Source organism: Onychostruthus taczanowskii, unplaced genomic scaffold (assembly GCF_017590055.1).
Source record: "Onychostruthus taczanowskii isolate IOZ18803 unplaced genomic scaffold, ASM1759005v1 scaffold39, whole genome shotgun sequence".
Classification (NCBI taxonomy): domain Eukaryota; kingdom Metazoa; phylum Chordata; class Aves; order Passeriformes; family Passeridae; genus Onychostruthus; species Onychostruthus taczanowskii.
The window spans coordinates 786,432-810,180 of NW_024501348.1; the positions used below are offsets into that span (position 1 = coordinate 786,432).

Sequence of the window (23,749 nt, forward strand, 5' to 3'; positions counted from 1 at the left end):
TTCTCGTCTTTCTTCCAGAAAGAAAAACCCCGATAGCATAGTTCTTAACCAAGTACCTTTTCAAGTTCATAAATCGGATCCAGACAGAAGTATTCCTCAAGCAGATCTGTTGAGTTAATGGCACTTAGAAATACTAACACAGTATGTTCTTGCCACCAAGGATGAGAAGTCAGACATGTCCTATGGCACATCACTTTTGTTATGCTTTGAAGACTACCCTCAAATTTGTCTGATAGAGATAACTGCATTAATAGAAGACAGGCCCAGAGAAACTTCTAAAACAGAATCAGGGTTTTCCCTAACAGTTACAAATTAAGTACAAATGAGGTCAGCAAAATCCTGTTATTTCTTCAGACTATCAATTAGATGATGTCTCTTGCAGCTCCCGCAGCACTTCCTGAAATACAAAGCAGCTTATTTTATCTGTCTCCCAACAGGACCTGTCTTGACCTACCTTCTTCTTCATGTTGAAGATCTGGGAAATTCATCAAGCAAATGGTGGTTCTCCTTAAACTACTTGAGTTACTCATTCTGTTACTCATTCATTTTTTAAATCACAAAACTTCAAAGATATCTAATTCCTTAACAATTCCTAAAGAAAGACCTTGTTTTCCTGACAAAATATCATTGGCATTTACTGAATACGTTCTGTTATTTGGGCTAGCAGAGAGTATCTATAATAAAGTAAAATTGTTGTTCAAAAAGTTTGGGCAACATGGATTTGGAGGCTCAGAAAGGACTCAGAGGAAAAATACTACATGTCTTGTTCTTATATTCCTCTCTGAGCACTCACTTTTGACCTCTGATGGAGACAATACTGGGCTACACTCACCTTCAGTCTGACCCATCACAGTCACTCTTCTGTCATCTGCAGGAGTACTAAACTTCCTATTAAACAAGAAACCTCGATCTACCCATATTTGTAGAAATTTTCATTTTCTTAGCCTACTTCTTATGAAAAACGTTCAAGGAGAAACCACTGCTTGAGTAGCCTTACTCACGAGCCTAGAGAGAACAGAACTACTGTAGTTTTATCTGAACAAGCTCTCAGATGGATTCATGCAGACAACAAAACCTACTGATATTATTTAGAAACCTGCACCAAATTTTTTAAGAAGATGCAAAAGAGTTTCAACGAAGAGTTGGAAGTTCTAACGGAGCAAACAATTTGCTCAGTTCCAGCAGATCTGCAAGTAACCAACTACAAGAGTCATCTTTTGCCACTTCAAAAGAAGGAATGGCAAGGCTGTTGCTGACACAGGTATTACTCTACCTGTGGTTAATGCATCCACTCCAATCTGAGAGTAGCAGCAAACAAGGATATGAGAACATTGTTGAGTGGTTGTGTATAGACACATACATGCATCTATACATGTCAGTTTATGAGATTAAAAACATAATGGTGGTGTTTAGATAGCATAAGTGAAGATGAGAGGCTGACACTAACACTTCAAACAAGAGTAAAAGTGTTAATTTGTACATTTTGTAGTGCCTTTCATTTTCCTAGATATTCCAAAGGGCATTTTTGCTTTGTGAACTGCACCTCTGATTTGTAAGACAAGATTACTCTTCCTCCCACAGACATTCCTCCTAGGGAGAGGAAAAAACCTGTGAATTAGCAGAATTGCTTTTTTCTCTTTCAGAAGACATACTTCTGTATCATAAATGAAAGACTGAATTTCCAAATCACGAAAAAATACCTGGGACAGTTTTCCAACCATGTCTCCTTGAATTCTGTTAGTAGCCCGAAGATATCTCTGAACTATAGTGTTTCCATTGTATCTACTTCAAAGAATCTATTTTTTAAATCCTTCTTATAACATAGGCTGGAACATAGCAAGTTGAACACATGATAAAGTAAATTCTGCAGTGGGCTGATTATTATACCAAACCAAAATACATTCAGGGACGCTCAGAATGGTGTGTTAAGTCTAACAGTGCATATTACCTATTGCTGTTTGAAAGCTGCAAGTTGCAAGATGATCAAACACTGGTGATGTCAACAGAATGCTCTTCAAATACTTAATCATTTAATGTTATTAAAATAATTTCTTATTTGCATACAGAATTTCATATAGCATATTATTTACAAAAGAGCTCAATGTCATATAAAATTGTTTACATTCATTAAGGAACTTAGTAATTATTCTGGCTAAATAACATGAAATCAAACCTATTCCTGGTACACAAACTATTTCTTAAACAAAGTTCAACAACCTGAATATTTATTGTCTTTTATTCCCCACTCTCTTTTACTGTCAGCTGTTATAACCTTCCACCAAGGAAAGAGAAACAACTGCCTTTGCTTCTGCCTTACAATTCAGACTGTTCTTGTCTCATGGCTGATAAAAGATCAGCATTGGCATGAACATTGTTAAACACTACTGCCTTTTAAATATGTGCAAAATTCTATTGTTTACATTGCCAGAATTACTTCCATTTTTGTTACTCTGTCACTGGGGTTCCATACCTGGCCTCTTCAACTTTCAATTGTCGCAATTTCAGGCTTGGATATGTTTATGATTAAGCTCACAAGGATACATGAATTGCTGGAAAACAGAAAAATTTGAATGGAGCAGAATTTGCAAAGAATTTGCCCTCTTTGAGCATTAATTTTGGCAAGGATGGGTGAATGATAGTTTTAGTGGAAGTTTTTCATCTCTTATTACTCAACCTTGATGTTATGCAACCCCCCTGAAATTATATACATGAAATCAATGGGTATTACTGAAGTAGCAGAACTTAGATATTTCAAGTCTGAAAATTATCTTCTCTCCAAAATAAATTTAGAAGTATATTTGCCATACAGGAATAATGGCATTAATAGTGACAGAACTCAATTTTTCACTTTTTTGTACTTTCCTGAAGACATAAAGTACTGTTAATGTAAATATAAGGTTCACAAAAAACTTGAGGGAAGCAGTATTTCTGTCTATGAAGCTTATGTAGAAAGATCGCAAACTAAATTATTTTCAAGAAACTCAGGATGAACAGAACACCACAAGCTCTCTCAAGAGCTGACAGAATGCAAATGTTTCTATCTGCTAGGGGAACTGGACTAAGCACTCAACAAATCAGCTGAATAAACACATGGCATGTACAGTATGGCAAGTGTAACAGGATTTATCTGCTTCCAAAACGCCAATGCAAAAGAGAGTCACCTTTTCTGAATTATAAGTTTTAAATGAACAGCTATTTCAGACATTAGCAGAATACATCAGTAGTATCAGAGTGCTGATGTTCATGAACTTGAATGGTTCATGAAACTCGTATTAGTAGTGGATCACTTTCCTTAAGTTTATCAAAATTCACTCGTACTCAAATTGTTTTTACTGTGGCAGTCCAGTGAACAGAAACTGAAAGCTTCCACTAATGACACCAGAGTAAAGATGACCTTTACTGGTGTGCTGTTAGGTATCAGACTATGTTCTAAAACCAGTATTTGAAATTAAGATAGACAGGCTCATATGCAATCCTTATCTCACTAGAAATCCAAATCAGAGAAGTAAAACTATCAGCCTGTGTGTGTATGGAACAAAATACACTGTTAAGTGAACAGTAATTTCTTGAGGTCTCACTTGAGGATGCCAATAAAAACCCACTGGTTTTGTACCCAAAGCGTCCACAACTGTGTTCTGCGATATCTACATTAATGTGTATTAGAAGTATACTGTGGAAGTAACAAAATTCCATTTGCCACCATCACCCAGCAACTGTGTTCACTGGCTGTGATTTGCAAATTCCTAGAGGCCAAATTGAAAGTCTGTCAAGCATTTTCTGTTGTCCCTTTTTTCAGCATAAAAGAAAATCAAGTCTGACTCTCTCATGGAGGTGGATGTGCTAGATAACAGTTTCATTCCTCTGTTCCAGAAAATTTCCTAGGTCTGAGAACAAGATCTTTGATAGAGGTAGTGATTTCCTGAAGCTCTTTTCGAATGCTTTCTGCTCCTTCCTCCTCTTCCATGTTATCTTTTCTGTCACTGTCTCCGTGTTCAGTTTTCTTAGTCTGGCTGGTCAATTGTTTCACCACTAATCCGTGGTATTTGACTATCAGCGAATACTGATCCTGAGGGCAAAAAATGAGAACAAACCCAGGGGATATCAGTGCTACAGAAAAGGTAGACAGACCTATAATTAAAGATGTAACTTTTTAAAAAGCATTCTCCCATTCTTGGGCAAAGAGATGTAGTGACACAGAAATATATTTTTAACACAGTACTTGACAACCTAAATTCCAAGAGACATTCGAAGAGGCAAAAAACTGAAAGTGCATCCAAGTGCTGCAAAAACAGTCCAGTAAACTACTGAAGCACAAAAGCAATGCAATTAGTAAACATCACCAGTTTCAGCAGTATAAAATACAGAATTTCAATGTATTTGCTCTTTAAGAGGCACGTCTTTCTTTAAAACTGGATTAGAAAAGTTTAAAAAGCAACCATGCTCTAGTTCAGAGGAAAAATGTAAAAAGGTTCAGTTGTAAGAACTGCAATATCGCCAAAGACAGAGCTGTCTCTATGGTTAAGTCAAAGGACTAATAACAGAAGGATTTTTAATTTTATAAAAACAATTTTGATGACAGATCCCTGAAGAGATTTGTACTGCAATGCAGTACAAATCAGAGTAATTGTATATTCTGCACATAAAGTAATGTTTAGGCATGAAATAAAATGGTGTCAGGTTTATGCAGCAAAAATAGTGTAAGACACAACTTTCATGTTCTGTCATAGAAAAAAGGTAATTTCCCCTTAAAAAGCTGGAAAAGAATACCTCTGGGATCTTGCCACTTAGGAAATTAATGATCTGTGGTACTGATCTTCCTGGTGCATGAAGCATGCAGTGAGTTGAAAACTGAAATAACAATACTGATGTCAGGTGCAGAACAAGAGCTGGATCTTCTGTGACTTTGAGCTGTTCAATCAGAGCTTGTCTATGCTGAAACAGGACTTGTCTAAGGAACAAGAATATATTAAAAAAATATTATTCTATGACTTTATTATATAGTAGTTGATCACATATGCTAAAACATTATTTAACCTCAATTAATTTTCATTTTATCCTCTGACCATTTATTTATGTGGAATTCCAAAATGTTAATTGAAAAAAAAACCAAAAAACCGTATCACTGGTATAGCTCAGATTTTCAAAGATCCCTAGGCAATTTATACACTACATCACAGAAAGCAGTGAGCCAACAAAATCAGATAAATGTGAATTCTCCTCTTCTCCTTCTCCCATGGATTTAGAACTGCTTGAATTTCTATTCTTCAGTAAAGCAGTCTGGAAAGAAGGACCACCTCTTACACATTGACCATGACTGCTCCCATACTAACCATCCAGCATTTGTGCAGCAATATAGCCATATTTCATAGAATAAATAAAATTAATGTACCTTTCCTTCTTTTTGTCTCCCTTTTTCACCATAACACCACAAATATCCACTGCAGCATCAAGGCACGAAAGAAAATCTTCTATACTCTATTAAAAATAATAGAAATATTTAATCTGTGTTTGCAGATTATAAAAAAGTTTAACTACTGTTCACAATTATTCACACAAATCACACTGTGAATACACTTGAAATAAACTACAGAAGAGAAGAGAAAATAACATGTATTTAGTAGAAATTACCTTTGCTCATCTTACAATGGTTCATATACTTAAACACTAACCCAAACTGTAATTCATTAGACTTGGAAATAAAATTAAAAATGAATACACGTTCTATAACTATTTACAGATATATTTTTTATTAAGAAACACTTCAGTATGGCCTTTTGCATGAGAGAAGTAATAAACAACTCTCTGTGTGCCTACACTGCCATAATCTGAACATTTGGGGTTTTTTTAAATATCCATAATTTTACTAGTTAAGAAATACATGGGAGAACAAGCAAGAACTCTGGGAACAAAATACAAAAACATCAACCCCTTTAGACTGGGGATTCTTGCTCAGTTTTCACTCTTCTCACCTGCCTATGAAAGGCACATTGAATTCCATATGGCAGCAAGAAGCCAACGGTGACTGTCAGTATCAAAATATAAGATCACCTTTTCATCTCTGAACATTCACAGATACAAAACCACACTTTCTCTCACTGCCTTACACAAATACAGAAGATTATTTTGCCTTCAACCTTCACAGCAGCAGTGATTATGTACTAAACTATGTGTGTCAGCTATTTATTAGCATTCTATCAGCAAAACAGAAAATTTGAACTTGATTTTTACCTTGCCGTTCAGAGAAGTATGCAGTTTAGTTAAAGGACCTTTGGTATCTTCTGGCAGTTTACCTAAAATTTTGATTCTGCCCTGTATGGGACAAGAATGGAAATAATCTGTAATATTAATAATCTTTTTAGATGTAGGCATATTTCAAGTGAAGCAATTGCTTATTGAACAAACATCACTCATCTACTAGAGACCGTTAGAAAGGAACTTTTATTTCTGTACCTCACTTGTGATTGTAGAGTAATTTTCTGTTGTCATCATTGACTCAGATGCCAAGAAGTTGAAAACCAGATTTGTAATGTCTGTACACAGAGTCTTCAACAGGTGTTTGGCAAGGTTAGTCTGAGTATCATCTGTTAAAAAAAAAATAAGTGATTGAAGTAACTTAGTATATAGTTATCGGATTCCTATGATGTTATCACAGCACCTTCCTAACTATGGACTCTATCAACCATTAGTATGATACTGTTTCATTTTTCAAATTGTTAATTATCATATTTCTCCTTGTCTTTTTATGAGAAAGTTTTCTGGATACATGAAGATAACATCTCTCATTTGCTGTGATATTCTTATGGAATGTAGTTCAGTGAAAAATGTGAGCTTTCAGGTCTGTAAGAACATTTTAATGCACTGCTAACATTTCAAAGATGTATCTGCATAAGCATTAAACTAGTCCCTGTACAATCCTCGTGAACCACTGCTATTGATCACGCCAAAAGTATATAAAGAAAAATTCTGCAGGACAAGCAGTAAAATAGAAGAACAGCCATGTGATTTTAAGACTGAAATACTGCAACTTGGAAAAAAATTTCCAGAAGGAAAATTCCAGGAGAAAGCTGAATACAGCAGAGAAATCTTGGAAATGTCTACAGTATTTTCCTAATGCTAACTTTTCTGCCACACCTTACAGAGTAACCCCTGCAAAATAAATCTGACAGACTATCCTCCAGCAGCAGCTACCTTCAATACCAAACCTACGAGGTTTAAAGAGCAGCTTCTTAGAATCAGGTGGTATTCTATTTTTTCATTAGTGGGACAGCTGACAGAATAAAATGAACTTACTAATATCTTCCTTTTTTTTTTTTTTTTAATCTGGACTGTGAAAAACTGGAAGGAATGCAAAGACTTGGGAAGGAAAGACAAGAACACAGTTACCTTGACATAAAGTAACAGAATATGGATATGAAATAAAAATAAAGTATTTCAATTACTATGCAAAGCTATGCACTTCAACATAAAGGCAGTGTTATGCATACTAAACACATCTGTAGTTTTTTCTTTCTAGATTTTCCTTTTTAAACTCTTGCTCCTGTCTGACCTTTAATACAGATTCTGGAATAAATTTAACATCCTTGAAGGAGAATATTCATTTTTCAAAGTATGTATTTTATACCTGTGAAATGCTTTGCTCCCTTTTCAAATAACCGAATGTTGTTGTACAGGTTTGAGAATTCCTCCTGGAAGTCCTTCATAGCCTGTCTTCTGTTGGCTCCAGAGGAAGATGCTGAAGATGTAAAAACTGAACGCACAACCTCCTGGTAACTTTTTGTCAAAGGTCTTAGAACAGGAAAAAAGAAAGGAGAAAACACTGAGCAAAGTGTGAAACTCTACAAGGTTTTCCCAAATATATCAGCAACAGAGAAAATGACCTCATTATGTAGTAAATGACAGGGACATGAATGCTACAGAATGGTGAGACAAACAAAAAGCAAATAATGAAAATCAGAAAAAAAACCCCATGAGGAAATTAAAATATACTTAACGGCAGATGGTCTAATGTTATGCTAAGTATGGTATGCAAATGTATAACAAGGTTTTAACTCTTCACAACTCCTCAATGCAAACAAGGTGAAAGATAAAAGGATTTCCGGAAGCCATGCTGTTCACAAACTTTCAGGGGCCTCTGGACAAATTTCTACAGATGCAGTTACTATGGCACTCCAGGTTTATTCAAGCTTGGCTATTCTCTTATCTCATGTTCCTTTTGCTCTGAACATATATATTCACATTCTCTCTGGTACGGAACATCTTTTAAGGGAAGTTACTCATCTTTGCATAGCTAGCTCAGTTTGCTAACATAACTTACTACCCAGCTCTCACGGGTACCAGTGGAGACACAGATGCCAGGAAACATGAACATATATCAAAGGCTGTCCAGAACACAGGACTCGTGAAACCCCAGCATGTGTCAGTGTCAGGGGGTGGAAATACACTCATGAAGCTGAAAATGAGTGCTAAGCAGAAGCACATTCCTGTGTCAGCACAGCTTTCTAATACATAAGACATGTGTAACATGGAGCTGTACAGAAAGAGAATATTGTGGTTCATGTCTTTCAACAAGGCCCTCTTTTCTAAGCAAGAAAAAAGACTGAAGTGTAGATTCATCTGAAGTGAATCACAAATTTTCTAACTCCAGCTGAATTATTGAAATTACCTTCTTAGATGTTCAGCAATTTCTGTAATAAGCTCTTCAGGGCAATCCTGCAAGCGGGTCTTTAAAACATCCTCAATTTCCTCTTGTGACATGAAAGAGAACTCCAGCTTCTTATTCCTACCTGTAGTGGCCATAAACAACACTCACTGAGAAAACATTCCATTTAGTATTGCTACAATTACTCTGTGGCATGAGGCACTGGAAAGCCTGCAAGTCCAAATACCATAGAAGAAATGCTTATCAACAATGGAAAAACTGGGATGATTATACATGACAGCTGAATTTCACACATACGAAAAACTGACAAAATTTCTCTTTTGATCACTTAGAAGTTTCTGTAATAGACAACTGAAGTAGTGTATAAACAAGAGAAAAGGGAGGTTAAATCAGGTTTTAAAAAGGATCTTATTTACATTTGAATGGTTTTATCTGAGTTTACCTTGAGATTGTGGTTCAAGCTATTTATTATAATACAGCAATACAAGCATCAATAAGGGCAAAACAGAAAGCCTACACCAAAAACCAAAAGTGACTGAACATTGTTTTACTCAGTAACTGAGTAGTCCTGAAAAATAATTCCATTTATTTATGAATTACAGTACTCTGTGAGAAGAGTATCAAACAAAATTACTACACTGTATTTCACACATCAAATATCATGTTTCCAAGTATTTTTCAGTCAGTATTGAAAAGTCTCAATCCTACACATAAAATGGAAGCACACATTTCTGGTTCTACATCAAACAAAAGAAAGAACATGATTGCTTCATTTACAACCACTGTTTGCTCTAAATCTAACAATGTTGGCTTTTACTTAGCAAGACATTCATGCTCCTTTTAATAGTGAAGGTAGAGAAACAGGCACCAATAAGGAATGATATTAAAACTATCAAAACATTAGTTTTGACTGTATATTTTATTCCTATGAAGAAAAAAACCTGTTTGATTGCTATGATTTGTTAATTTAGGCCATTCATTTATCATACACTATGCAGCACATAGTGTTACAAAAATGTTACAAAATCAAGTGTAACATTCACCCCAAAATCTACAGCATTTCCTACATAAAATAAAAGAATGAATATAAAATGGTATTATTTCCTTGACTTAAATTTCTTTTTTAAAGACTAAGTTATACTGTTCAGTGAACATGCAATGTCCATTTCATTTAAATAGCAAGACCAGATGCACAGATACAATTTTAACTACCTAGTGTTCTCATCTTCTTGACATTTTAGCTGACCCTCTCTAAACCGTGGGAGAAGTACAGACATGTAGGAAAAAAAGCAAGTAGCAAAACCATGTTGAATAGCTATGAATAGATAGTGCCTAAAATAAAATGACAAACCTGTAGCAGCCCCTTGTGACTCTTCATCACTGTCAGCATCCTTTCTTCCTTTCTTCTTGGTTTTCTTGATCTTTATCTCTCTGGCATTCCCACCACCTCCTCCTCTCACGCTTCCACTGCCCTCTGGTGGGGAATTACTTGCTTAGTACACAGGAAAGTTGTAGCACTTAAAAAGTTTACAATACTACGGTAATTTATCTGAGTTACTTGCTAATGCTGGATTGAAAACAACAACCTGATTCCAAACACAACCTAGAACATATATTTCAGAATCTAAAGGCTGTAAGTTTAATTCTTAACAAAAGAAAGCAACTGAAGCAAAGCTTTGCTTAAGCTAATGTCACTAATAAACACAAACACTAATACCAAATGCACATGTAATAAAAAAAGAAAAAAAAAAAAAGAGTAGTATCTTGCTTCAGCTAAAAACAGATGAGATACCATAGTCCATAATGTAATGGGGAATTTTCTGTTCACTGAAAATAGCATCTTAGTAAGCCTTTCGCATTTTTATTCAATGATGCTAAATAACTGAGTTTACAAAAACTATTTTAGATAATGTAACTTCGTTAATTTTCAGAGAAAGAATCCTACACTACAAGCATTTACCCAAGATGTTCTTGGAAGCACACATTCAATTAACTAGAGCATTCAATCTTTTTTGACTTTTCCTAGATGACTACAGAGTAATGGGATGTTCCAGTTCTGACACACATAACAAATTACTTTGTTCAGAAGTCCTGCAATCAATGTATGCAACTTCAGACAGAATCTCAACTTGCTATACAGTCCCTCTCCACCAGGCAAGCTGTTCTGCTCCTTGTTCCATTTTTCACAGCCTCTTTTGTTATTTTTTCACTTGGAAGAAATTTAAATTCCATGTTGCCAGACATATATACACTATGCCTTGAGAAAGCGGGTGTTTTTTCCATTTAAATATGGTCCAAGGTTTCAAGTAACTACATTATGTAATTACTATTGTTTAAGAAAAGGAAACACAAAGACATGGTGCTCTTACTTAAAAAGTTAACTGCATCTGTTACATGCCATGGATGGATTTTTAAGCATCACTTTGCAGGAACAGCCAAAAAAATTAGTACTTTTCACAAACTTATTTGAAATGTGACTGCATTACAGTAATTACATTACATAAAACTGTTATTTTAAGGGGTGCTTTTAGGTAATGCACATAACAGTCCATAATAAAACATTTCAGGGTAGTGCTTGCTGATGGTGCAGCATGTTACCTGTGGGTATGAATTTGTCTAGACATGTAGTACAGGCTCAGTAGAGTCTCACCCCTCAGAGGACTGGAAGCCAAAGTCATTCTATTATGATAGTTCAATTAAAGATCCAAGCTTCTCTGCCTTAAGTATGGCCTAGAAAAATCTGCCATCTCTTGTGGCAAGAATAAGTTTAATTTCCACGTCAACTCAGGCCTACTCATACTCTTTCTTTAAGAGTAGAATGTTCTGTTTTACAGATGAGTACATTCAATCAAGCCAGATGCATCAGTGCTCTAATTCTCTTATTTTCAGTAGCACAGTAACACTCCGCAAGTGAATTCAACACAGATCGTTCAGCTGTGTTACAGCATCACAAGAATCACAAAGTTTTTGGGATTCACACTCTTCAGACTGAATATTGTTTTAAAAATCAGAAAGATTTCAAAGGGTTAAACGCACGTATATTTATTCTTCCCTAAACTAAAATCTATTCCAAACAGACACCACAAAAATGGAGAAAGGTTTGGGATTAATTTAATCCAGAATATACCTCAAAGTAAACTGTCTTAATCTCCAAGTAACTGTTACATGTGCAAAACCAGAAAATTCCATGGCATGGTTTTCTCAGAAAAGATGACAAGTATTCTTAAAAAAAAAAAAAACCCAAAAACTCATTCTCAATTTAGACAAAGTTATTTTAGATTAACAATCAAAGACTTATAATAAGAAACATATTAATTTTCCTGGACCCCTAAAAAATGGAGACTAAGATTTTATCTATACTGTGTAATAAAACATGGCACAGAGGTCCCTCCGCTAATACTGGTTTTATTCAGTCTTATGTGATCATACTGTATAAAATAATAAATGAACACAGGATTCCTTGCTTCTAAAAACATTTACCTTGTGTTGAACTAATTCAAGAGTCCATTATAGTACTTCCTATGCATTTCTAAGTCTGAAATTAGTTCTCATGGACATAACTGACACGTATACATATCCACAGTATAATAGTAAGCAGTTGGATTTTTTCTTGAATATGTTAAGCAACAGACTGGAAACATTTAACAGACTAAAATATACTAACTTTATATTTAAATATTTCAAAGATAAAACAAGTTGGTTTTTTTTTTTGTTTTTGTTGTTGTTGTTGTTTGGTTTTTTTTTTTGGCTAAGCTGAATATTGGTATCTTACCTGCTGCCTTCTTTCTTCTTTCATCCTTTTTGTCTTTTTTATTAGCATATGAGTTCTCTACACAAGAAGCCTGTTTTAAATCTTCTTCAGTGATTAAATTAACAGGGTTGTTTTTAATTTCCTAAAATGAAGAACATGCACATCATAGCAAAAAGATACAGCAATGGAAGAAACACTTAAGCCAGCTGGCCATTTTCATGTACATGAATCAAACATCACGTTTTCCAAGTGCAACACGTGAGACTGGACCAACACAAGCTGCTCTCAGAATATAAATTACACCCATTAAATACAGAAACCTGTTGTTCATTTGTCTTGCTTCTTCTCTAGTTGTATTGCAGATGAGATGTACAGAAATTGTAATAGTGACTGAAAAGTCCCATGAGCTTTACTCCAACACTCAACGTGCACTACATCTTGACCAATAAAAAACCTACTGTACCTTTTCTGCTTTCTGTTGCATCAGATCAGAAAAGAGGTCAGCACAGCTGCTTAGAAACTTCTCACTGACTGCAATGGTGTCACTGAAGACTAAACCTGAAGAGCTTTTGTTTAAAGATCTCATCACTTGCTGGAGCAAAATACCAACATCTTCTACTGAGAGTGAGCTGGGCAGAAGAGTCTAAGGTAAAGAAAATTAAAATACAATAGCCTTGTAAATGGATAAACAGAATAGAAACAGGTTTTTTGACATCTGCTAACTATTTAGAAAGTATTGCACTTTTCAAATTAAGCTACTAATGTAGGAGTACACACTATTTTAAATCTTCCAACACGGCAAATCCACATTGCTCTAGAAATACGTGCTACCTCTGGGCAAATGCATGGCAACTTCTTAAAAATGAACCTCAACAGCTACAAAGCAACACCAAACACAGAACAACAGCAGCACTTAAGAACAACAAAGGTAGTGCTGTAAGGTCTAAAATTAGGACTTAGGACAAAGTGGCTAAGGTCCCTCTGCTCACCAAAAGTGTTTTAAGCATTTAGCTCATAAATTTCCTCAAAAAAAAACCAAACCAAACCAAACACACAAAAAAAAACCCCAAAAAAACAACAAAAAAAAAACAACAAAAAAAACCCACAAAACCAACCAAAAAAAAAACCACCACCACAAAAAAACACCCCCCCCCAAAAAAAAAGTCCAACAGAAATATATTGCTCTCTAGCAGAGAATTGTACTAGTTTTGAAATAAAAGTTAGTGTTACATGTCTATAAACTGAATGCCAGTATGTCCTTCCCCTGTTTTTGTTCAGATCAAATCAAAGGCAAATAATGCCCTTTTACTTGTCATTTTAATTAGACTGAATTTTCTTCTTTGACAACATAGAATTTCATTTTACATATGTGTAGTTTCAATAAAATATAATTTGACATAAAAATAAGAAAAAAATAAATCCAACAACAACTGAAAGGATTGCTTACTGCTACGTCTATCCAGTTTCCAGAGCTGATGGCTTCCTCCACAGAGGCTTCAACTTGATCCACAATTTCTTGACCAACACAAGCTGCTCTCAGAAATAAGAGTTGTGCGGACTTGTATCTTTTTTTAATGTAGCCTGCTGGATCAGGGATGCCAAGTCTATACAATGCATCAAATTCTATAAAATAGTTAGATGTCTGTTAAAATTTATTTCCTTCATATACATACAAGATCTTATGGGATGACTTTATTTTGAAAGCAAGAAATGAAGAGTTAAACATATTTTTTATACAAGTCAATGCAGCCTTAAGCTAATGCTGACCTAAAACTTAGTTCAGTTGTTAAATGCTGTTAAGAGAACTATGCAGATTAAATAATGGATGTGACTTTGATATGAGTTTAGAAAATTGTGTTTTTTCAGATTCTTACACCATTAACTTTATATTTGCAGTCATATATTTCCAAAGTATTCTAATATATAATGAACAACATTTACAATAAATACAGTGTCTAAGTGTTTTGTTTTCAACTATTTGGCAGTTTACACTTAAGAGGTGGGGGAAAACATTCAAAGACTGACAGACTTCCATCAGTCAAGCAGTATTACAGAAACATTTAATACTATAATTTTAAGTTATGGTGAACCTTTTTAATCCACAAGAATAACTGCCACTTAGGGCCTGACCATTTGGGACCATAGGGGGACATTACTCTCTTTATTTAGATCCATATTTTCCCACAGCTCGTGGTGTTTCAAAACACCACCATCCAGTGTCACTCGGCTTGAAGTTAGATCTAATTGTCTAGATTCTAATCAGGACACTAGTGCTACTCACTCCAGTTCTCTTCCTGAGCACTGCATGTTTGGACTATTAGCAGCCAAAGTTTGGTTGTAATCTGGACACCTGGCCTGAAACTCCAGCTGTGATGATCTGAAAAGTCTACAATGAGCAGGCTAATCAGTGTCATCAGAGCAGTAACAAAACCAGCATTCATAATTGTTTGTGAGAAATAGTCACTGTTTAGCAATACAGTCGCCTCTGCTGAAATATAGTTCATTGTGATAAAGTAACACATTATGAGCAAGGTCTTTCAGCAAAGGTGTATCAGCCACTGCATTGATTTCTACTTCTCCTTGTGAGGCTTCACTCTAAGCACTAGCTATATTAAGGTAAGACCAATTACTTACACTAGTTTTAGAAAGCTATTTTATCTGTAAGAATATAGATTAATTACCTAAGTAACCATTCTGCTTGAAAAAGGAATCCACCCATTTGTTCTGTGTTTTGGAATAGATGTCTGGAACAAACACAGCCTTATCCTGTCTCCCACCAACCACGGTGCCTTTCAGACGACCAGCGTTAACAAGTTCTTCTAGCAAAGCTACAAGAGGAAAATAAATGAAGAGATGTTTCCTAAGTCAGTATATCCATTAATCAAAAGATAGCAATTATTTTCTCTAGTTCGTTTATTCTTTCTTTCCACCAATTAGTTTGTGCTTGTTCTAGTGAAACATTGCCAAAATCTATCAATTATTTTTAACACTTACGAGAATTTCTTCACAAAAGCTCTGGAAATCAGACAATGTTTCTAAAGACTGAGGCACAATGGCAGGATCAAAACATTTTCTATTGAATATATACCTGGGCACGTTTAGCTTTTAATTTAAAAAATGCAGACATAGAAGAATCTTTCTCTGGCCAGAAGAGTGGAATACACTAGCATTTTATCAGTAATTTTTCTTTGAATTCACTGCTTGCACGTTAACCAAAATGGACAAAAAAAAGATCTGAACACAGAAAATTACATGAAAAGCCATGACCTTAACTGCATAACACAGCTGCCAATAATAACCTCTTGAGAATACACAAATACTGCTAACAAAAAACATATTGGTAACTGGTAGTACCAAGGTACTAAGCACTTCTCAATGCTAAATAAGATTTTTTAAATACATTTAAGTTGCATAGGAATATCTGATTTGCCTCCTATGATCTGCTTCTGCCTTTCTGTAATACAAGAGATATATTTTAAAAAATCAGTGACATCAGCTAACTCACTCTGCAAATTTCCAGAGCTTTGCCAGATGGCTTTTTTTAATACTCAGTTTATAATCATTTTTATTTCATTAAAAGACGTGTTTTGCTCTGAAACAAAACATTAAATGGTATCACATGGCAAGGCTTCTTCCTCATTAAATAGAAGCAGTAATCAACACTTCAACATGCTTAGTATGGCACACAGAGGTTTAGCTCACTTATGCAGGAAAGTTTACCTGAAAGCCCAGTTCCAGAAGAAACAGTGCATAGCAAATCATGATAGTTTTTGTCAGATATGCCCACAGTGTAGATGAGCTTCTTTAAGCTAGCAGCTATTGAACACAACTGCCACAATCAAAGCTGAACAATACTTACGCTGAAAAAATGCAGCAGAAAGAGAAACTGATTTAAACAAGATATAGCTTTATGTCATTTAAGACAAGACCCAGAAATCATGTTCTGCCATGGTTCAGTTACATTGAATAAAATGGAACTTTTAAGACCAATTCTGGAAATAAAATTAGGTTTTTATACTTCCTAATGTTTTAGTTGCCCCAGAAAATAGAGTCAAGGTGTCTATTCCACTTAAGCAATTGTCAGATAATACAGAACGGTTTCTCTGTTTGCAATTTCAACTTTTTAGTCCAAATTTTTAGGAAAAATAACTGAGACTTCCCTAGAATCCTGCAAAATTGGTTGAAGAATCTATTCATGAAAGGAAAGAAAAAACCTATTCTTTAGGGAAAGAAGACGTCAGAAGAAAAGAAGTGAACTGAAAATGTCAATTAAATTCTGTATTTTATCAAGTGTCAGTTCTAAAACTCCAGGGCAGAGGAGGTGCTCTCAGTGATTTCACAGACCATTGCTACAATTATGTCTAGACAGTATTTTGTTTTAAAACAAAAGGATCCCTCCCTGTAGAACTACCATGAATTCTCATTTATTTTTAAAGGTGACAAGTAGTTTGTAGTGTCCTATTAAGTCTCCATCAAAGTCTAACAAAGATGGTAAGTGTCCCTCCATGTCAGTCCTACACCAGTAACATAATGCCCAGAAATTAATAACATCTGTTATTTCATTATGCTTTGCAATTAGTGTCTTAACCTGAAGAGTCTCTCATTTCTAAAACTACTTTTTATTGTAACTTTATGAGAGCTTAAGATGAATAGCAGCACAAGTGAAAGAACCAAAGAATAATGTTTATCCTGTCTAAACCAAAGTATTGATTAAATAATTTGCTGTTTGTAAATAATACAAATATTACACTGAGCTTACATTTTTACTCTGTAAGAGACAGAAAACTGATGAAGACCACTTTTAAACACATTGCAAACAGCAACAGACATAAAAAGCTTAAAAGCAACATCATTAAAAGGTATTTTTCAAGTTTCCAACATTTGTGAAATCGAAATGGTATCTCAGAAAATGGACATAATAAAATCTGGCAATGAATAAAAAAGATTAAAAACTCTCTGAAACTTAGAAACTGCAGAGGTAATAAGAGAAAGTAAGAAAAACTAAAGAAAAGGATTAACAAGCTCACTAAAAAAGGCCCATGGAAGTATTAGAAGTATGTATTGTGATGCTCACTGGTGTAAGGAAAATACCAGAACTTCAATTCCAATTAACACAGTACATCATGAAAGCATGATGATGTACTTGAAGGACTAATCTGAAATAGACTGTAACCAAATACAAAAATTTGCTGAGTATTGAGACATTATTACAATGCAATTTCACAGATTTTCCCTTTAATCGATGAAAATTTGGATGGCACATTAAAAAAAGGTGGAAATTTTAAATTGATCATGTGGAACTAGACTGTTTGTATGATTTTATTGAAGTGCTAGGATTTTAATTTTTAATAAATAAGCTTGTGGTGGAGAACAGGATAAGCAGAGAGATACAACAGGATAAACAGTGGAGCTAAAGTGAGCAATGCCCTGAAGGCAAAAAGACCCAATCAAGAGAAGCATTAAAGTTCACCAGAAGAGACAGAAAACCATTAAAGGATTTTAAAAGACCAGCACCACTTGGTCAGCCAGCACAGAAGACTAATGATGCTTGAAGCAGCATTTTTGAGAGATAGGAGAGGGCACACAAAGTGACAAACAAGTAGAGCCTAAAGATTTCAGAAGCTGAATAGGGATTCTTTATGCATTTTTATTTAGAAAAGGAACTATGGAAAGTAAAAGCAAACAGTTTAAGGATATGTTTTATCTCTCAGCATACAAAGTAATTTAACTAAGAGTACATCAAAAGCTTAGCCTCCATTATCACAGAAAAAAAGTCAGTAAAGAAAATCCTGAGCAATTAATGCCATTTGGCTACATAAAATCTGTCCCCTTTTGTGTGCTTCACTGAAAAAACTGCCAGTAGCTAAGGGCAAATAATGAAAGAGATGAATAAGTAAGTACTGTACTTCTTGCATCATTCTGTCCCCAGAGGCATCTTGTCAACAAACGTGTTCATTGCTTTGGATACATCCCTTCAGTTATGGATAGCACAAAGGGTTTAATACTTTCTACACTAAAGAGAAACACATTGTTCTGTATTTCAGAATTAAGGCTATGTGCTAAAAAGCTTCTTTGAAAGCACACTTTTAATAGTGAGGAATGGATTTCCTAACAAACACAGAAAATATTCTGAATGAAACTCACAGTAAAGTAAATGTTCTTGAAATCCATACCGAGTGATCAAGCTACTTACAGGTGTAGGCCTTGGGAAAAAAAGAAAAACAAAATAATATAAATTAATGATCTGAAACTGACGGGGAGAATCCAGAAATGATAGAGGTCACTATAGATGAACATAGTCTCAGGGTACTACATTGATGTGTAAAATACTTATAAGTGTTTAATTCTGCATTACTGTGAAATGACAACACAAAAGCTATGATAGTTATTGTAAGGAAACTTCCGCTCTGTTAAGTTTTCCTCTTTCTACAAAGTGACACAAAAACATATTGATTTAATAACAAAAACTTATCTATAATCACATGTAGCAACCAACCGACTAATGAGCAGTGGAGTGACAAGAGGACAGATATTCTATAAAGTAGCAAAAGAACTACAGAGTAACATTTTCTTCAGCCAAAACACTAATGTATGTTGTATAGGGTATATTGTTATACTTCCCTTGTTTTCCAAAAGAGAGTCCCCATTTCTAACAAGTGAGTCTAACGTAACTGAGAATTGGTCCCAGGACTGAACTACACTTAGGGAAATCTATCCATAGGTCTTTTTTTTAATTTTTCAATCACAAGGGAATCTGGACCACAAAGACCTATAGCAAAAATATTTCAATGTGTGGTTGCAGGCATTGCAATTTACCGAGTAATCGCGGTGAAGAGCCCACGAATGCGTGCTCGATGGCGGGACACAAAGGCTTCTGTAAAAATCACCCCACGGTTATCCTGGTCTAGTTGTCCATGAATAATTCTGCCCAAACGCCTGGATAATGCCTGTAAATAGAAGAATTAAGCTTTTCTAAGCATGCTTTCTGCCATCAGATATATGGGTATCTAATGACAGAAAACGATTTGCAGATGCACCATGGAAACTAAGTATTAATTTTGTACTAAACTTTGCCATGGATATGGCAAAGATAAAGAAAGAAGCTGGTCATAAACAATTCTGCATTTACCAGGTTGGTGGCTTTCATCACCTGTATCAGGAAGTCTCCTGGAAGGTCATATGCCTTGCAGAGTTCCGATATTGTCACCTGGCCAGTTTCCTGTAGTTTATCATTTATTTCTTCTGCTAATTGATCCAGATAACTCCTTTCATAAAAATGAAAAAAAAAAAAGACAACACATTAAGTGTGACATTCAAAATCAACCTCAAGATCACATACTGAATAACTGACCTCTTCCTGCTACATCATTGCAAAAATAAACTGAAAAGTTATTTTAAATGAATAAAGGAGAACAGTGTAAGTGAAAATGTGTGTTTTTTTTTAAAAAGCCTGCTAAGCAGGGAGCTAGTAGTAAGATGGGTCATTTATCTACTTCTATGAAAACATCTTAGGCTTGTCAGGTAAAACAAGAGGTAGAAGGTTTGTCAATAGCTGAGGCATACAGCAAAGCCAGAGAGACACTGGGTAAGAAATGCAGTCCTTAAATGCAGGACACTGAGCACAGATGTTCAGCAGGGCCTTTACACCGTGGATTCACTGGATGCTTTGCTGAGATAGGTCTCACCTGCCAAGAGTAGCACTGATCACCACCAAGCAGCTCTAAGATCAGCCAAGAAAAATGCATTTCACTTCAGAAGCAGCAAAGGCTGGACATTATTTTTAGTCTGCATTTTAAAAAATAAACACGGTATGAATTATACATATTGCTCCTGAAGGTACTCACTCATTTATAAGCTGTCCCAGTACAAGCTGAATACCTTTTTCAGATTTAACAATGTCATTAGCTCTGTTTTCAATGTGCAGAAGGTCCACATTTATTACCTAAAAGAAAACCTCTTATCAGAACTTTAAATTTAAAATCATTCTCAAACATTGAAATATTAGGTACACATTCCTGTATCTTGAGGAAAGCTGCTCTTATTTTTTTATACTATTGCATACAAACACACTTGATCTGTGTTTGGAATAAAGCAGCAATCCTTTAGGGGAAAAACCTCTGTTTGCAACTGTTACAAGGTTAAAAGAAACTTATGTAATAAAATAGTACCAGAAAGCAGTAAGACAAAATAGGAAACTGGCTTTCAGAAAGGTTTTCCGTTTCCAAGTAATTTTGCTCAAGCCTGAAGGAAAAATTAGCCACAGAGGAAGACTACTGCAGGACAAAGATTACTGGAGACAAAGAATAATGAAGTAAGAGGACAGATTCAAAGAGGCATGCAAAATTAATGATGCATGCTCCTGCAGCTTTAAATTTAAATGGGTAACATATTTCTTTTCTGTCTGCCCTCCTTAGTTTACAAAGTTCATAAACAAAAACTGTATATATCAGTAGTGATTTCAGAAGGCCTAGATTATCATTAAGCAGAGAGGTTTCAATAAAACAATAAATGGACAGATTAAGTAATCTGCAGTACCCTGACAGGAGCTACCAGATATTCATAAAATTTGTTCTGTTTCAAAAAAATTATTTAGCTGAAGTATAACTAATGAACTCCATACTCACACTATACATGGCGAAGAAAATAAAGAAGCATAAAGTTTTTATTACTGAAGTTACCTGTTGTAAGTCGACAATGTTAACTCGACCTTCAAGAAAAGTTAAAACACACTTTTAGTATATGAAACATATTTTAACAGATTTAGATTAAAGTACAGATCATTGTGCATAAAATATTTAATTACTTTTTCTGTAGACCAATTAAACTAGTCCATGAGAGTCCAGAGATTGTTAAAACTTTCTACCTTTGCATGATGCTACTAACAACAAACCCAGCAAATTTTAATTCAGTCCAAGCTGTCCCACTGGTATGATACACAAACTGAAGCAAACCTGTGGTAACAGTGAGAAAATGGCTAATCTGTATGGACATAATAAGTTTTCTAAACATATGACCCTGTGGAATTCACCCTTAAGTACAACTCAAAGTACAATACACTGCCTGCTCATTAAAGCCATCGACAAAAAGCTATCTGAACTTCCTTAGTTGCTTCCTTATATATCTAAGTCATATCTTCCAATACAAGTGGCTTTTCACATTGGTAAAATAAAAGAATCTCTCAATAACAATTTAGAAATATTATTACCACTAATGGTGTGAGAGGAGAATTACTTTGAAATTCCAAGACAAGGCCAAACATCTCAGCCAGGTACTAAACTGTATTAAAACGCCAAATTTCCTTCAAAAGGATTTTTATACAACTTTTATGTCAGAAATTCCACATGGATGAAAATAAACCAAATAGCCTATCTTGATATGCTTATCGAAAAGCCTGACACAGATCTGAAGTGAAAATAAAAGAGCAGTAGGTGAATTAATGTGTAGATGAAGCAAACTGACTTTTTCTGAAAGCTTAAGGGTACTGAATACTTTGAAAATCTTTCTGTAGCATTCAAAATTAACTTCCAAATCCATAGGAAGAATGAAAATGCCACGCTTACCACCAGAAACATGAAGCTCATCGCGGATCTCCTTACTAATCTGTGCTGGAGTGACATACTCCTTGCCATCAAGTGTGTGCACTACTTCCAGCTGCTTTTCTGCGATCAGCTTTGTGACAATTTCTATACAATTCCGTTCTGACAATCTAGCAGAAGCAGAAGAAGTCAGCCGTTATTCTAAGGAAATATTTGCTAAAATTACCTTTAAAAGTTTCAAACATACAAAACATGGGAAATGCAATGAAGATTGCTTGCAGTTCTTTGTGAATGTACTTTTCCACATTAAGAAATTAATGTCTGTATCCTGCTTATCATCAACCAAATCATCCATATGGTTTCACTTGAGCGGGTAATCTCTCCAAAGCTTTTACTCTCCTCCTGAACAGCTTTCAGCCCTGTCAGCTAAGAGAGCACACCTGCAGGTGAATTTAGGAATGCCTGTAATTAAAGAATTCCTGTCTTTGACACTTCGGGGAGTTTTTATTTTACTTCTGCGCATTTCGGATTAATTTTTCTTTAACAAAAACAAGTTCTGGGCAACGGCCTCAACTAGTCAAGCAGACAGAAGCGAGAAACCGAGCACTGGAGCCGTGACGATTTTGATCAACGCGAACTTGGCTGTGACTACACACTCAGTCGCTTCCCTGGGCCTGCCCGTGCTCTGGGGTCCCCGAAGGGCCGCGGGGCTGCAGCGGTGACACAGGGAACGGCAGCGGGGCCGTGCCAGGCCGGGCCCCGCGGGGTGCCCGGACCGGCGGCTGCGGGGGAAGGGGGCGGCCGGCGCGGGGAAGGGGCGCGGCAGGCGGGCTCGGCGGCGGTACCGGCGCCGCCCGGCTCACCTGTGGGCTACCTCGGCGAACTGCGCCCGCTGGAAATCGGCCGCCAGCCGCCGGATCTCCTCCCAGGCCGCCGCCATCGCGCAGCGACACGTCAGCCCCGGCCGGGCGGCCGCGGGCAGCCAGCGAGGCCGGCCTCCGCCCGCAGCGCCGCCCCGCGGCACGGAGGAGCGCCTGCGCGGGCTGGGTCATTGAAAACGAACGGAACAAAAGCTAACCACGGGAAAAGGAGCAAAAAGCGGCGTCCGCAGTCGGGGCTGGCTCCAGCAGCTGGATGCGGGCGGAGCGGGCACGGCAGCAGCTCTGCTGTGCTGCCCGCGGCTCCCGAGAGCGGCCGCTCCATCTGGGCTTGGGGTATCGCAGCCGGGCCTGGGCTGTGAGCCCAGCTCTCAGCGTGAAGCGCGCTAGGAGCTGCCACTAGCGAAACCTGAAATGAAATTTAGACCGCGAGTTGGGTGTTGAGAGCTTTGTAACAAGCTGGCTCCTGCATAAGGGCCACAGCCAGATTAATCTGCCCGAGATACAAACGGGGAAATGTAGAGGATTTTGTAGATAGTTAGCTAACTAACAAAGATCATGCTGGAAGCAAGAGGGAGACGAGGATAAAAGCAGCAAGGTCACTGTGCCCTTGCCGCAACTTGAGGTTGTGGGAAAGGTTCGTTAGCTAGCAAGAATGAAGGAAGGATAGAAGAAACCATAACAAGGTGAACACAAGAATGTAAACGTAGACGTAGTTGACTGATAAATGACTAACCAATGATGAGCTCAATTTTTGCAATATGCATTAGCCTTATTAACACTGCTATAAATGTGTGTGCCTATCCAATAAACTTTTGAGACTTGTTGTTCATCATCTGGTGTGCAAGTCTTCCTTCTCCATCAGTTGGGTGTGAAGTCAATAGTGCCTCCACTTAGCGGGATCGCTGTTACGCAGCGAGGGGCA

The 23,749-nt window shown here is 36.4% G+C and overlaps 1 protein-coding gene across 1 annotated transcript; it reads right to left on the bottom strand.

Moving 5' to 3' along the window:
* Nucleotides 1-1,867: 1,867 nt before the first annotated feature.
* UFL1 (UFM1 specific ligase 1) lies at nucleotides 1,868-22,931 on the bottom strand. The gene is made up of 19 exons (XM_041412364.1): nucleotides 22,810-22,931; nucleotides 21,971-22,116; nucleotides 21,089-21,117; nucleotides 20,255-20,352; nucleotides 19,561-19,675; nucleotides 19,227-19,357; nucleotides 18,555-18,613; nucleotides 15,092-15,238; nucleotides 13,858-14,033; nucleotides 12,874-13,053; nucleotides 12,432-12,552; nucleotides 10,011-10,133; nucleotides 8,663-8,783; nucleotides 7,622-7,785; nucleotides 6,451-6,581; nucleotides 6,229-6,309; nucleotides 5,390-5,475; nucleotides 4,768-4,948; nucleotides 1,868-4,066 (listed from the first exon to the last, which is right to left on the bottom strand). Exons 1-19 carry the CDS (start codon nucleotides 22,884-22,886, stop codon nucleotides 3,854-3,856), a joined length of 2,379 nt encoding a protein of 792 aa, XP_041268298.1. The 5' UTR covers nucleotides 22,887-22,931; the 3' UTR covers nucleotides 1,868-3,853.
* Between the last annotated feature and the right edge of the window lie 818 nt (nucleotides 22,932-23,749).

Excerpts from the sequence above, each read along its gene's own strand:
- UFL1 (XM_041412364.1), bottom strand. The coding sequence starts at position 22,886 with ATGGCGGCGGCCTGGGAGGAGATCCGGCGGCTGGCGGCCGATTTCCAG. Across the intron at positions 15,239-18,554 it reads TCAAGAACATTTACTTTACT|CTTTGCTAGAAGAACTTGTT; the intron begins GTGAGTTTCATT and ends TTCCTCTTGTAG. Across the intron at positions 8,784-10,010 it reads GTCACAAGGGGCTGCTACAG|GTAGGAATAAGAAGCTGGAG; the intron begins GTTTGTCATTTT and ends TGGCCACTACAG.